The following is a 15,973-nucleotide window of genomic DNA, read 5'->3' on the forward strand; positions in this document are numbered from 1 at the left end:
ATTCCTGTTGTCCAGTGATGGATTGGTGAGCAAAGGTGTAAGCATTACAAAATGCAGTAATAGTGCTTGGTCAAGCAATTATTGAAGTTGTACTAAAGTGTCTTGTTTCCAAAACCAAAGGTAGTATTTGAACCCTTAAATTTTGTGTGGGCTTTTAAAGTTTTCAAAACTTCTTGACTGATGTATTTTCTTAGTCTTCACTGGCACTGTGACACCCCAGAGTGCAGCAGCATCTGAGCAGAAGGAAGCAGGAGTCACTGGGAAGCTGACCCGGGCTGAAGGAAAGGGCAGCACGGTTCCTGTTGTGCTGCCGAGCGTGTCTCTTCGGAAATCACGTAATTTCTCTGTGCCTTCTTTTCTGGGCTTCATTTCAGCATCTCTTCTTGTCCATGGAAAAACTTCTGTGTATTGAAACAGTCAGTGTCCAGTAGTAAAACTTAAATATTGCTTCATGGGCGTTGTTTCTTACCATGCAAGCTTGCAGCCTGTTCCCATGGATCAGCTCAGACTTTATCACCAGAACATCCCAGGCAGATGCTGGTGATTCCTGACTGATTGCTGCCAGCAACAGGAGTTCAAAATCCCTGAAAAGAGTACAGATTGCTCTTTGAGAACACTTCTGCTGTCAGCGAAAGCTAGCTATAGTTTGTACAAAATACAGCAACTCCCCAAAGACTTTTGGAGACAGAGCACTCAGAGGTATGTGCAAGGAAGGCGCCTTACCCAGCTGGAGTTTGTTAGATTTCAGACCATATTTCCAAAGGTCTCTTCACCTGATAAAATCATCTGACCAATGTGTGAGTCACTTTTTAAAAAAAATAATGAAAGGAAAAAAATAACAAAACGGAATTGTTGGGTGTTGTTTGTTTGCCTAAGCAGCCTTTTGTAATCTTCATGTAGAAATGCTAAAGTTGTTTTCAGAAGTTTCTTAAAATCCTTCATTTTCAAATGCTTCAGGAGCAGAAGTGACTGGCTCATGAGGAAGGCTTTGGATTGTCTGCTTGGTCAGACTGTTTGGACAAAAGCAGGTTTTCTGATTTTGCCATATGGTTCATCTCAGAGCACACAGGCAGTTCCGTCGTGTGGATTCCATCTTTGCAGCCTCCTGCCTGTGCCCTCACCTACATTAGGTGTCTCTGCACTCGAGCAAAGCAGGCTTTGCATCAGTAAATCAGTGTAGCCTGAGCTATTGTGGGCATCATCGTGCAGCTCTGTGGGGAGTGTAGGAAAGGTCAGCCTTTTGGGGCTGACAGCCAGAGTTCTGTGGGGAAATTCTTCACAGGTTTTTTTATTTCACACTTGGTTTTGATACTGCATTTCCCATTTATGTTTTACTCATTCTATTGTACATGATTAAACAGAAATATAAGTGCTTTTGCTTCAGAGATTGGGAAAAGTATTTCTTGCAAATGAAGCAAAATGGATGATAAAGAAAAGATGATAAAAATGCCTACTGTTACTTAAAATGTAATTTCTGAAGGTATAAATCAGGCTGAATTGTATTGGCACATCAGATCTGAGGGTTTGATGTGAGTGAAGTTAATGTGGAAATTGTGGATCACGTTTTCATTTTGAATAAATGTGTGTCTCTGCAACCTGCAACTCTAAGTGGCCTGGCAGCCTTGCAGCAGGAGGGTACAGTGATGCCAGCACCCTTGCCATCCCCTCACACTGCAGAGGACACACCTGGTACAGGGCTTGCACAGCCATTCCTTTGATGAAGACTTCTCCAGTCATGGAATGGTATTTTCACAGATGCTGCCATCACTGTCTCTCAGCCCTGACATTACCAATAGTAGGTTATAATATTAGATAAAGCTTAATTTTTATTAGAGGTGGTGGGGGGCTCTACTTCTTTATTCGTGTTCTATAGTTAGCATTTTTATTTTTTGTCTGTTACTGGAAGACTTTGAGGAAATGAAAAATCAATGAAATTATGCTACTGCAAAAGAGCAGACAATGTAAAATTTAATAACTAGAGTAAATGAGATTGCTAGTGAGACTATTTATACCTTACTGAAAGTGCAGTAGTAAACTACTGATATGTAAAAGAAATTAGGGTTTTGTTAAAGATTTAGCAGTGAGACTAGTCAGTAAAGGTATGTATGTTGTAAAACATACTTTTTCAAAGCTAGGAGAGGTCCTGGTTTGAGATTTGTAGCTTTATAAAAAACCTTAGCAAGTTTAGTTCATAAGTTGTAAATGAAAAAATAGCTCTTGGTGTTAACTATGCTAATGCTCACCCAAATATATGGAGAAATATTACTTTTAAGCTGCACATATTCTTCAAATATATGAAGAAATATTACTTTTAAGCAGTCATTCGCAGTGACTGGATAATTCACATTATTATATTTATTTTCTTTCTGCAGTAGTCTTTCTTTGAGGACAGGGGGAAGATCTAACTTTGCTTCCACAAGCTCTGTTTAGTTATATATATCTTGTGAGTTACTTGGCAAGTTTGCCATGATGCTCCATTGCAGAGGTCTGATGGAGTGTCGTGCTGCCACGGCAGGTCCCTGTTTTGCACTGCAGTGTGCAAATGAGTGAGCAGTCTGCTGCAGCAGAAGTGCTTTCAGGTGCTGTGCGTTCCAGAGAGCAGCTCCCGTGCTGGTTCTCCTGTCAAATAATTGCCAAAACTTAGGCACTGGAACGATCGAGCGATCGGTTGTGTTTCCGGAGGGTCAAATGCTGCTCAAAACATTCATTGAATTTTGAGGTTTTTACATGGTCTGTTTTAGCAATCATGGCAGATCTTCCTTGTAACAAAGAGGTGGACAGTAAAGGGTGAAAGAGCATAAGTTTGCAGATAAAACAAACTGGGATGCAGTTAAGACACAGAAGCACTGTCAGTTTCCATTTTGTGCTACTTTTCCTGCAGATACAGACATATGTTTGCATTTATTTGAGTCATTTTGTGGTACTGCCTGGTTTGCTTTACTAAAAGCATGCCTTCTACTGAGGATATTGTCTCATGAACATTTCCTTTTTCTGTCAGGATGGCTTCTACTAGAACAATATTTTCAGGGGTCTTTTTTTATCTTAGAGAAACAAATGTCTGATTCATTTTTCTAGAAAAAACAGGAAGCTGTGAAGTAGACAGACTGGAAAATAAATGCATGCTGTTACCTAAAATGTCATTTCTAAAGGTATAAAGCAGACTGGAAGTAACTCTTTGTTAGGTTCTAAGGGGATATTACAGTTTCACTGTTTTTTCTCCTATTATCTGAACCTCATGGGAAGAACAATTTTAGATGATCTTGTTAAAAAAACCCCATAACCCAAAAAACACCTACTCATATGAAAACTTCAGATGAAAGCAGTTGTGTTTTGAAAGCATGCAGCCTCTGCACTTTTGTGAGTGAAGTTTCTGTGCCCTTGTTCAGTATTGCTGCACTGGCTCTGACAGATTTTCACCACAACTAACTACTTTCCAAAGCAAGTGAAAAGACCAAATGGGGAGATTGAAGTTGGGAGTTCTTTCTGGCATGTGTGAGGTTGAGATCTTTTTAAAATGGAATGACATGATTATGGATAAAATGTTCCAATTGATTTTAATAGACTGAAAAGCCCTGCATATTCATAATCAGGTTACTAAGCATGGCTCGTTTTTTTGGGGTTTTTTGTTTGTTTTGTTTCCTTTTGGTGTTTTGGTTTGGTTTTTTTGTGGTTTTTTTTTTTTTTTTTTTTTTTTTTTTTTTGGGGGGGGGTTTGGTTGGTTTGGTTTTTTTTGTTTTTTTTTTTTTTTTTTTGGCTATAGAAATGATTGATCCTAGAGGCAGATTATTTTCAGATTTGCATGCAGATCTGTTATTATGACCTTCTTGGGTGCTGGAAATATCCACAGACATTTTGCACCTGTGAAAAGCAGAATGGCTGCATGTTGGAAGGGAAGGAATGAATCCCATCCCACAGTAGTCCCTGCAGCAGGAGTATGGTTGTAAGTGCCTGCCATCCCAGGTATTAACTCAGTGGTGAGGTGTTGATGCTGTGCTGTATCACTGGTTCTAGGTTTGACCTTGCTGTGAATAATCTGGCCCTCCATCCCTGTACCTTTGTTACTGTTCTTTTCTCTCTGGGGGCTGTAGTCTTTACTGTTGCTGTCAATACAAAAATTAGAAGTCATTGAGAAATTGTCCCCTTAGCACAAGCAGTGTCTGTGAGTTCTTCATGGGGGGCAGAGGGAGGTGCTGGGTGCCTCTCCCATCCCTGGGGATGGAACACAAGGTTGGCTGAGAGCTGCGCTGAGGAAGCTCAGGCTGGGCATCAACCTAAAGCTCTTCACTGGGAGGACAGTCAGACTCTGGAACAAGCTCTCCAAGGAAGTGACCCCAAGCCCATTGTTGGTCAAAAAGTGTTTGGATGACTCTCAGATAGCTGGTTTAACTTATAGGTTGCCCTGTGTGGAGTCAGGAGGTGGACTGGATAATCCTCATGGGTCCTTTCCAGCCCAGGATATTATATGTTTCTATTCAATAATTCTGCATTTATTTAATAAGAAGTCCAGTTGAAATACAGGGAGACTTTTTCAGGTAAGAAGCTGGTCTGAAATATTTCATTCCTACTAGATTTTAAAAACCAGGTGTTAGGTACCAGATTTTAAATGGTGTATTAGGAAATTTTACAGCACTTAGGATGCTGCCTTTTAAATTCTATTTTTCATTTTTTGTAGCTATGATACAATATTTTAGTATTAAAAAAAATCACACCTTTCCTGAGGATAGCTAACGTTTTTCTCCAACCACTCCCTACACACACACACCCCCCACACTCTACTCCCCAGTCAAAATTGTATTTGTTAGCCCAGTTAAATGTCTAGGCCAAACATTGCCTGATCAGCCATTCTCTTGCATTCCTAAATAAATAGGTTTAGGGACTGCATTTGACTTGCTAATAGTATGTGTGATTTGTGCTGCCTCCATTTCATGGCATTATTCCTTTAGAGTCAGCACAGTGCATTCCTGTGACACGTGCCCATCTTCTCATACCAGGAATCCTCAGGCACGGGTTCCTTGCACTCCATTAGAAATCAGTAAGATGCACCTACATTGTTGAACATCTGATATTTTTATACATTACTCTGAGCTTAAGGGAAGCCTTGCTTGTCAACATTTCAATCTTAAAAATATTTATTTTCAAATAGACTCTGGTTGATTGGAATATTACTGCAGTGTCAGAAATGACAGAAATTCCTTATGTTCAGCTAAATCTTATTTTAAATTCTGGTCTCATTTTTAAATTCTCATGTACAGAGAACAGCAGTGCAGAACTGTCACCCTTCCTATGCTCAGGTCAACTGTCAGTTTTGAGACATTGTTTCTTTATTTTGGAAATGTTTTGTTTGAGAAAAGACTTGGTCTTTTAACCAGCTCCTGCTTTTCATCTGTTTTTCATGGCAAATGATCACATTTCCCAACCATTTGCAAACAGTGACTGTCTGGCAGGATTTCCTGGATACACATTAGTTTTGAGATTTGAGTAAAAGGTCAGCTTTCTGAACTCTGGTGATTAGTGAGGTTATTTGTCCTGCCTTTTCTTCCATGGGAACTAATCAGCTCATATGGAAGGTAGAAATAGTGTCCAAGAAAAATCCATCTGCCAGCTCATCACCTCCACCATTAATCATAATGAAAAAAATAATCCAAGTAGGACATCTCCTGACCTTTGTGTACTAAAACTCTTAACAGCTGGAACCAATATGTTTGGAGTCGGAGTTTTGTAAGAAGCTTCTGAAAAAGTTATCCATAACCTGATCCCATGTTTTCTTTTAGAATGAGGTACTGAAGCCCTTGCAGCACATAACTCTAAGTTGTGTGGATAGAGGGAAGTGGATAACTAGTGCTGACTGTGAAAAGAACCATTTCTTTTAAACCTTCTTTTTTATATTTAAGCTGATATTCAAAATTAAGAGGGTAATAAAACCAGGTAAACCAACAGATGTTCATAGAAATTTGACCAATTCTAATTTGTTTCTTGTGACTCCACTGAAAGAAGGGATGGGATTTTTCTCATGTGCATATGCCATGAATGAAATTGAAGCCGTAGAAATTTTTCCATGTTGTGAGGGAGCCCTCTAAATGGGCAGTAGGGAATAGTAGAGAAGATGCTGATGTTGATAAAATACAGAGTTTTGTCATTATTTGCATAGAATCCATCAGACGTTTCTTCAGGCCCTGAAAATGAGGGGTGTGTTTGAGTTCTCATGGATTTCTTAATCGTATAGGGAAGAGGAAAGAGCCATGCTCCTCATCCCTTAGCTCCAGCAGCTGAGTTTGGGTGATTGCTTTCCTTTTCCTCACCTTCTGAGGACTGAAAGGAGGGCAACATTCTTTTCTGCCTTTTGTCTGTTTAAGAACTATGTATCTCCTGAATTGTCTGTTTTCCTTGCTGTATTCTCAGTAGTGCTTAAATGGCCCAAATGGAGGAAGTAAGATAAGTCCTGATGCATTCAAGGTCATGGTTGTCTCAGCATTCACTTAAGTGAAGCAGATTTTTTCCTATTGAATTTATTTTGCAGAGGAAATGCCAAAGGCATCGTGATAATTGCCTTCTCTGCCCGGGGTGTCTGGAGCCTTTTTTCTCTATAGGAATGAGATCTGAAAGTTTTGGATTTGTAGGGTTGGGGCTGGAGGGGAACAAGCAGCAGCTGTGTTGGTTGTTTTTTAGATAGGTGTGGATTCTCACCCCCTCTGGTGTCTGCCAGAATGTCCCCAGTGCCACTGGCTCACGGGTGGGTCACCTGAGTGGAGGGGTTCTTAGAAATGCTTGGGCAGAACATCTCCATCAGGTAATCACATGTCTATGTCCTTATGTGCATACTGCTCATGGAAAAGAAGTTTGTGGTGTTTATTTAACTTTAAACACATATGTTTGAAACAATGGTTCTTATGATTCTGTGATTAATCTGCATCATATAATGCTTGAAAGGATAGCAGGGACCAAGAACCAGAATTTGTGGTTGGATAGAATAGAAGTGTTATGAATCATGAGCAAGTGAATAAAACTTCAGTGTTTACAGGTACCAGTCACAAAGTTGTTCCTGATGATATTTCAGTAACAAATTATTTTCTATAATACTGAGAGATTTGAGTGGCTTGATATTTTAAATAATTATATTCACCTCATAGCCACTATTGAGGTAGATAAATATAGGCCCAAAATAATTTTATTCATTTAAATAGTTACGCCAGTGATGTATTGAATTAAATTTGTTGCCTAATCAATATTTTTAGTTGGTTATGTTGTAACTAAATCACAGGAGAAAATGCTTTTGCATTTGTTCTTTGGCAGACCAAGGTCTTATTTGCAAGATGTAAATCTTGGTCTGAAGAGTTAGGGACTTGGGTCATGGAGGGAAAAAACAATTAGTATCTAGTTTGGCTCTGCATGTCTGTTGTGCTGTAGCTACTGGCATTCATATTAAAATATAAGTATTGCTGCCTGTGAAGTTCAGTGAACAGAAGTTATTTGGGCCTTTTTGGAGCTTAATAAATGTACTGACCTGAAAGCTGAGGTTGTGAGAATGATCTCTGGCTGAGAGCTGCAGTACCAGGAACTGCTGTGCACAAATGTGTGTATTTTGAGCCAGTGTTCAGTTTCTGGTGATGGAGGATTGTCTGTTTGGGAAAGGTATTCCTCAAACCAATCTGTGTTATTGTTTGGAAATCCTGACCAAGCAGTTCAAAAGCTTGTCATAGGAAAAAGTTATAACAACTGCTGTGCATTTGTGGAAAGAAATTCTAGAGACTGTGGTAACAATATTTTGTTTTCTTTTGAAGAAATGCTGTTCTCTGTATGATTTCAAAATCAGAAGGTAGGCAGGATTGCAGATGGGCCTACTTACAGAGTAGAAAATAGTTTTATTTCTGCAACAAAAATCTTTTACAGACATGTATTTGAATATATTGCAATGATCTGAAGCTCTTGACAAGTAATTCTTCAAATTACAAAGGAAAAACAGTGCATAATTGTTAGTTAAATAGGAAAATATGGTCCTATTGATATTATGACAATTAATTCAACCCTCTAAATTCTCTGATTAAAAAGGCACCAGTACTAGGAAAAAAACCTCTTTTAATTTTTTTTTTTTAGTGAATTTAATTTTTTTATGTTTATGAACATGCCAAAATGCACAATGCCCTGGAAACATTAACAGTCATTTTCTAACAGACTCAGAAACCAAAACTTGAAATAAAAATTTTGATTACAGAGGAGAATTCTGAGACTAAATTCTGTGGAGTCATACATTTCTCTGCCTCTGGCCAGTGCAGTGGAATATAATGTTAGCTATTTTTTCTATAACTTCAAAGGTATTTTGTGTTCTGTTTTGCTCTGGGTTGTTTTTCTGTCCTACCATCTGTTCTTGCCTGGGGAAGATTTTCAGTGTGTCCTTATAAGGGCACTCTGCGTAGCTGAAGGGGCAGTTCTTGTTTATGCATTCATTTCCACCAGAATGCAGAACATGTTAAAGTAATAACATCTCGTCTAGAAATGCCACCTTGCTAGTCAAAGAGTGTTTATTAGCTCGGGCCACTTCTCCCATTCCTGTTACAAGACAGCACCAATTTATGCTTTATGTATGCAAACCCTGATCGTTCATAAACTTGGTCCCTTTTGACCTGGCTTTTGTCCTGGGAAAGTGAGACATTCACAGCAAGACCTGGTGACAGTCCTCCAGCTCAAGTAGAGGACAGATGGAACCTTTCATTTTATAACCTGTTCAACAATTTCAGAAACTGCCTGCATCTGAAAATGTCATATATCGCTCACAAAAGAATGCTTTGTCTTCAAATTGCTACATATTCCCCTACATAAAATAAACATGGTGGTTTTAATAAAATCATTATGTGTCTCTTTAAATATGAGTGCTACAGGCACTCATCAAGTAAACAAATGCATTAATGCTATTATATACTGTATACTTTAAAAAACCCTAAGAATGTTCTATATAATAGCTTCATTCAGTACCTTTTTTTTCTTTCTCTCAAGAATTGGGATTTCATCCAAATTCTAAAGGTTAAGTTGTCAATAGAACTCAAAGGGTGTTTTGTTTCCATTTGTATAACTAGTTTAATGTTTTTTAAGGCCTCATGTACACCAACAATGGAATCAGTCAGTTACAGGGGAGCTTAGCAGGACATTCTCGAAGTTTTCTTCACAGCAAATTATGCTGAAACTAATTCAGGAAAAGAGCAACTCTCTTCACTGAAGGAGTTACTTAGCATAGTGTAATAAATATTCAAATACAGATGTAATGTTCCAGCTTCAAGATCAGAGATGAGGATGAATACAGGAGAACAAAGTCCATGGTTCAATCAGTTTAATAATTACATTGTGGCTCCTTGTTAAAGCTTCATGTAATTTTCATGAAACATTATTGGTGTCTGAAAAGCAAGTGCCATGAATTTGATTAGCTCAGACTTGCGAGCTGGAGTGCTGCAGAGCATCACTTGAACTCCCACAGCAACAAGTGGCCGAACTATTGAGTGTTATCAATTTCTGCACTCTAAAGGAAAGTGATTGAGAAATACTGGATTTTATATTTGTGTGCTTTTAGTGATGTAAGGAATGATATATTCTCATTCTCTCCAACTGTTGAACAGCAGAAATGGAATCAGGAGCATGCATCTCTAAGCTTTCCACCTAATAGCTATGTTAGTTTCACGTGTATATACTGGGTATGTGATTTTTGCAAAATATTATTAACATTTTGGCTTTGGATAAGGCAAAATTTTGTCCATTCCTTATTAACGGTGAGTAATGTTGGCATATAATGAAATTGCTGAGGCAGCTGTTTGGGCTGAGCCACTGGTTGTTTTGAGGTGTCTATGGGGGCACCTTGAGTGCTTTGCAACAGCTGTGGACACCTGTCGACACACAGTGGCTGTGCCAGGTTATTCTGAAGTGCTAGCAAGTGCTTTAGAAGTGCCTGAAGAATAGGCAAAATTCTTCATTTTCAGAGAGGGAAGTTCTTCATACGAAACCCTTAGTACAGCATGTGTCTTTTGGTGTCTGATTTTGGTGTAAAATGAAAATACTGCTGTAGATTTTTGTTAATCTCTCCCTTTTTTCCTCCTCTGTGAAATCACAGACCAGAACTGACTGTGAAATAGGCTGACACCGTCCCAGCCATTTCACAGCTGACGCTGCCCTGGCTGAAGGGCACTGTTGAGAGCAGTGGCCTGGCCCTGTCCTCCTCTTTTCAAATATTCTTCTCCATTTTCTTCACATGGGGCTGCAGGCTCAGGCAGATCAGTCTGTTGATGTACCTGAGACAACCAGCAGGATTTGTTTCTGCAAGTCCAGCGAGCTGGCCGAGGTGTCCATCCTCCTCCCCTCAGTGCCACGGGCTGCTGGCAGGAGCAGGAGTGGCGCCTGTGGCACGTGGGTGGCACCGCCGTGACCGCCGGTGGCACTGCCATTACCGCCAGTGGCACTGCCGTGACCGTGGGTGGCACCACCGTGACCTTTGATGGCACTGCCCTGACCGCGGGTGGCACTGCCGTGACCGTGGGTGGCACTGCCATGGCCAGCTGTGGCACTGCTGTGACTGTGGGTGGCACTGCCACGGCCAGCTGTGGCACTGCCCTGATCACGGGTGGCACTGCTGTGACCGTGGGTGGCACTGCCATGGCCAGCTGTGGCACTGCTGTGACCGTGGGTGGCACTGCCACGGCCAGCTGTGGCACTGCTGTGACCGTGGGTGGCACTGCCACGGCCAGCTGTGGCACTGCCCTGATCACGGGTGGCACTGCTGTGACCGTGGGTGGCACTGCCACGGCCAGCTGTGGCACTGCCGTGCCCGCGGGCACGCTGCCTGCCCGTGGGCTGGAACACAATCCACAATCCACAGGCTTCAGCTGGGACCTTCGAGTACCCGATGTGTCATCCGTGATTTAGAATGCAGAGAAATAGAGGAGGCTTCCCACCTGGTGTTATTTGTAACAGCCCACATGCCCCTTGGGCTGCCCCAGACTTTTGGGAACATCAGGAAACCTCAGCACGTTGAGGCGCCTGTGCTAAACAGCAGGAAATACACTGCAGCTGTCTGACTTTCCCATCTCAAAGCATTGTCCCATGAAAGGCACATCTTACCCATTTGTCAAGCTGTATCTCCACAAGGTAGCTCAAAGAAAGGCCCTAGTCCATCTTCTTTTCATCTGTTTTAGTGCTTGCTGAAAAAAAAGTAGATTTTTATGTCCATATAATTGCATGAAAGGGTGTTTGTATTTGAAAGTAAGAACCTACACTAAGACCTCCCTCCTTATGCCTGCCTGTGATTTTTAATATGCACATACTCAGAGTGGTAGCTAAAGTCACTGGAAGCTGTGTTTTGAACATAAAAGCAATACAGATTTTGTAGATTCAGGGGCTGGGTGTTTCAAAGTACTCCTTGAAAGCGCTGAATACTGTCACATATGTTGTACCCCTGATCTGTAGAATGGGGATAGCCTTGCAAAACCGAATGGAGATGTCTGAAGTTTCACTGTGATGACTTTCTCATTATCTTTTAAAGATAGTTTATTATGCTTGTCAGTAGAATGGAGTTTGAAAATTTTGCAGTAGGTATGGGATGAAGCTGCATGTTAGTTTAAGAAAACACTTCATAGCACATCAGAACAGAGCCTTTGAATAGTGAAATGCACTTAGTGAGTAAGACAGGTACTGTCTGTAAAAAGTGTGTGATTAGATAATTAACTGTGGTTTTACAGTGCATGACCCCAAGGGAATGAAGAGAAGCTAGCACTGAGTTAGCTCTGTTCATTGTGTTAAACTTTCTATGTTACTTTTTTTTTTTTTGGGTAATGTGAATATAAACTGAAAAAAAGTCTGAGACAACAGCTAGCCTAATGGCATTGATTCTTTGTCTGCACAGTCTGGCGTGTAAACTATTGATGCCAATCAAGAATTTTCTCCAAACGTTTTCTGTGTGGGGTTATGCCAGCGTGAAGCTCATTGTCTTTAGCAGGATGTGATTCAGATCATAATTTAACTCAGTCCCATTTCCACTTAAGTTTGAATTTAACAGGGCTGTAAACAAGTTACAAGCCATAAAAATTGGGCTGACCTACTGAAATTGCAGGATTTTCAAGCACTTGTAGGAGAAGTGACTGTCTCTTACGTGTTTGAAGGTAGCTCCCGCATCCCAGGGACTGCTGCAGTCTGCTTTAAGAGTTATCAAGTGTACAGGTGAATGCCTAACATTGGGTCATGGAGCTGTACTTTCTGTGAGGTCTTTTCATGTTGTAATGAGAGCACAACTTGGCTCTTGAAATTTTCCAGTCTATGGTGAGAGAAGGGGAAAAACAGCATGGCAAAGGAAGACATCCAACTGCATCTAAGGACAGAACACTGTATTCTCATGCTGCTGTTGGACCACGTCCTGCCTCTCCCAGCAAGAAACATTCACAAATTCTCTTTCAATATCTGGGAAAACACTTAGCATATGTGCAGGTGTTTTTATAAGAGGTGATCTAAAATATTTCTCACCTACTGATTGTTAGTGAACAATAAATTCCTCCTGCTTTTGGATTAGAAGGATGGCAGTAACAGAAGTGCATCCCCAGGTCTGCAGAGCTGGCCGGTGCTGGCACAAGGTGACCTTGGTGGGACAGGCATGGGCAGTGCTGAGGGTGACAGGCTGTGTTCACTCTGGCAACAGTTGTTGTGGCACCCCCAGCCAGTCCTCCCACCAGTTCCAACAGCTGCCATAAGCTGCTGTGAAGTGCTGCCTAATTATAGCATTTTCGTGATCCTCTTGATCCCCATCAGAGATTCCTGGCCCTACCCTTGGCCAAACTCACCACCTAAAGGCAAGGCACTCTGAAGGTATGACAGTGGCACCGCTGCTGCTGCCACCCTTAGAGAGGAGGTGGTTCCGTGGTGAGCAGTGGGTTTGGAGGTCTCTAAAAGTCCAATAAGCATAACTGCTGCTGGTAAGCATTTAGGCCAGTTTCATAGTGCAGTGTCATATATACTCACAAATTCCATTAGTTTCTGGGAGAATGGGAAGTGTGCACATGGGGTGATTGTTTCTAAAGCTAAAAATCATTCCTATGCACATCTTGTGTTTTCCTCACCTGTGACTGTAAGAAATGAAAGATTACATAAAAAAGAATACTAGAGGTAATTTTTTTAAGAAGTAGATGGTACTACACTTTTACAGATGCCCAGTATTCTGTCAGTTTGTACCCAGTTCCCCTTTAGCTGCTTCATCCTGCATGGTGGTGGTTACTGGAATAGTGTGGGGCTTGGCTCTGGTTGTAGTTTTACCAGAAATTGCACTGCAGTACCCCCAGCAAGCTCAGACAATAGACTCAAATGTTGTGTCCCTGAGGTAATTTTCTTAATTTAAAAAACTTCCCATCTGTATAAAGGCGTATCTGCCACATCACACAGTGTCAGAGCAGTGTGAATGGCCTCTGACTTCCAATACACTTTCTTTCTGGGCTGTTTTTGTTTACAGGGAGCAGAGGGACAAAGAGAAGGTTGGGCAATGCCTTGGCTCTGCTCCAGGAGATGTAAACAGATTTCCCAATGTTTGGCTTTGGATGGCTGGAGGGGCTCCAAGGCAGTGTGAGGGTGGCTCCCTCGGAGGGGCTCTGAGTCAGAGCTGAGGGCTGTGCCTGTGGTGAGTCACCAGCTTCCCACTCAGCAGCAGCTTCACTTTGATGTGGCTCAGTCACAAAACCCACACTCAGTCCCTGTGTTTAAGCCCTGATAAAGTACCCCAAAAAAGCTTGACGCTGTTGGTCAAACTCCATGTTTGTGTTATTTCAGGTGATAGTACACTTACAGAATAATCAGTTTGTCTTTCTCAGTTCCCCTACAAGCTTTTTAGATTAGTTGCTCTGAATTTCCTAATACCAGAAAAAAAAAAACCCCAAAAAAAACCACACGAGAAAAAGGTCTGAAAATAGAGCCCAGTGAGATACATTGGCTGTTGGAGTGCATACAAGCAGAAAGAGAACTGGTGTCCCTCATGCTGCTGCTTGCTGATTTAAACTCACTGAGATGTCTTGGCAAGGCTGCAGTGGAAGTCAGGGATTAGAGCCTTGCAGTTACAAAATGCAGGACAAAGCAGCAGCACAAATTCAGAGGAACACTGACATTTCAAAGCAGCCTTCAGGCTGACACCCAAACAGGAGGCATTTAACAAAAGCCTAAGGTGCAACAGGTGGAACAGAATCCTGAAGTCTGAGTAAAATACTCAGCTGTTTATATCTGAGTTTGGTTTAATTTTTCTTTAATGAGGGTCGACTGTTGGGATACAATTTGCCACTTGCTGAGTTGGAGCACTGCAGGACTTTATGGGTGGGAATGCCATGATCTGAGCAGGCTGGAGAAGCAGTTATGGTAGCGTGTTCTCTGTCCTATTTGTCAGATACTTATGGATCTCATTTGAGTTTTTTTATCATTGAGTTTGTAAATATTTAACTTTCCCTGATTTTATATGAACATGTAAAATTCTTGTTTGCATATGGAGACCCCCATCAGTCTCACTTGTGATGCAGAAACAGAAGCTAAAATGGACATCTCTGCTTTTCTGTTCTGCTTGTTTATGAATGAAGACCTTGTTGAAAAATGGCCAGCTCTGATATTAGCATTTATAATAATAAGAGATGCAAAAATTGCTTATGAAAAACTTGAAAGTGAGAATTTTAGTATGGATTTTGGGGCTGCCTTGTCGTACGTTTGAATATGCCTCAAATAAGAATCTTATAAAAGTTATAGAAGTAAGTCATAGAAGTTTTTTACTTATCTACATAGTTCTATTTTAATATTATAGATGAAGCAAGATATTTTTAAAGTTTGAGGCTCTGTGACATCATGCACCATATGCAAGAATTCTTATACTTGAAATGTAAGAGTAAAGAGAATAAAAGCTATTACAGATTTTCAGTACGACAATAGAATTTCCCAATTGTTCAAGTAAAAGTAATTACTCAGCAGTAGAGCAAAAGAAATTAGAACAGCAGGGGCAGAAGATCAGAAGAAAAAGTGAGCAACCAGATGATAGATAATTTCAAGTGGGCGAGGGTGAGATGGCAAGGGCAGTTGTGGAATAAGAAAACCAAATAGGACCTTCATGACATAATGCTGAACTGTCTATATAGTATACCAAGTATTTTATGTTAAGCTTGTATCTTTTCTTTCTCAGTCATATAGAAAAAATTACAACATGGCAAGATCCTCGAAAACCGATGAACCAGCCTCTGAATCACATTAGCCACCATCCTGCAGCCACGTCCACCCCGGCACCACAGAGGACCATGGCAATGTCTCAGCCAAATCTCAGTGAGTACTGGATGGCATCTCGCTGGTGAAAACACAACAGACATAGGAGAGACACCCCCTGGTTTGTTTGTCAAAGTAAAATTTTTGGTTCAAGAAGGTAGCTCTGATTCTGCTATCAGACCTAACAGTATGTTCTCCCCTTCATTTACTTAATTTTCCCCTCTGTAGACTTGGCAGCAAGTGAATTTGTACCGTTTGAGGTGAAGTTCTAACATCTTGTGATCAGTTTTAGAACCTTGGCATAGTGCTAGACATAGAAAAATACATTCTGTCTGTGCTTTTCTGTTCTGAGGTGGTGTAGAACCCCCATAAGCCCTCCATATCATGTCCAAGCTGTTGGATAACTTGTGCACAGTTAGTCTTATGTTTCTTCAGGTCACAAGATGTGGTTGGTTTGCCTGTTAGTTTGTTTATGGTGGTGGGGCTTTTGCATAGTGAGGTTCTGCACTGGAAGCGACTTGCAAACTACTAAAAAGTCTTTGCAGTATGAATTACCCACAAAATTCTTACAACTGGTGTGGTTCCCTTGCTGTTTCTGATTAGCACTTCAAGTGTAAATTTAACCATCAACTTACATAAATCTGATATTGCAGATTTAAGCCTTAGTGAAAATAAAGCCATTAAAACTCAAAAATTTTAAAGAAAATTTGGTAAACAGAAGAAAAAAAATTCACAT

General features: G+C 40.8%; 1 protein-coding gene across 1 annotated transcript in view; it reads left to right on the forward strand.

Moving 5' to 3' along the window:
• Positions 1-15,973, forward strand: part of WWTR1 (WW domain containing transcription regulator 1) — a gene marked incomplete at its 5' end in the record, with an annotated part of 41,834 nt that overhangs the window by 6,275 nt on the left and 19,586 nt on the right. Inside the window, 1 exon segment of the mRNA XM_038145253.1 lies at positions 15,161-15,297. Within this exon segment, the coding sequence (XP_038001181.1) occupies positions 15,161-15,297 (137 nt within the window).

The sequence above is a fragment of the Motacilla alba genome, chromosome 9 (genome assembly GCF_015832195.1).
Source record: "Motacilla alba alba isolate MOTALB_02 chromosome 9, Motacilla_alba_V1.0_pri, whole genome shotgun sequence".
In the NCBI taxonomy this organism is placed as follows: Eukaryota; Metazoa; Chordata; class Aves; order Passeriformes; family Motacillidae; genus Motacilla; species Motacilla alba.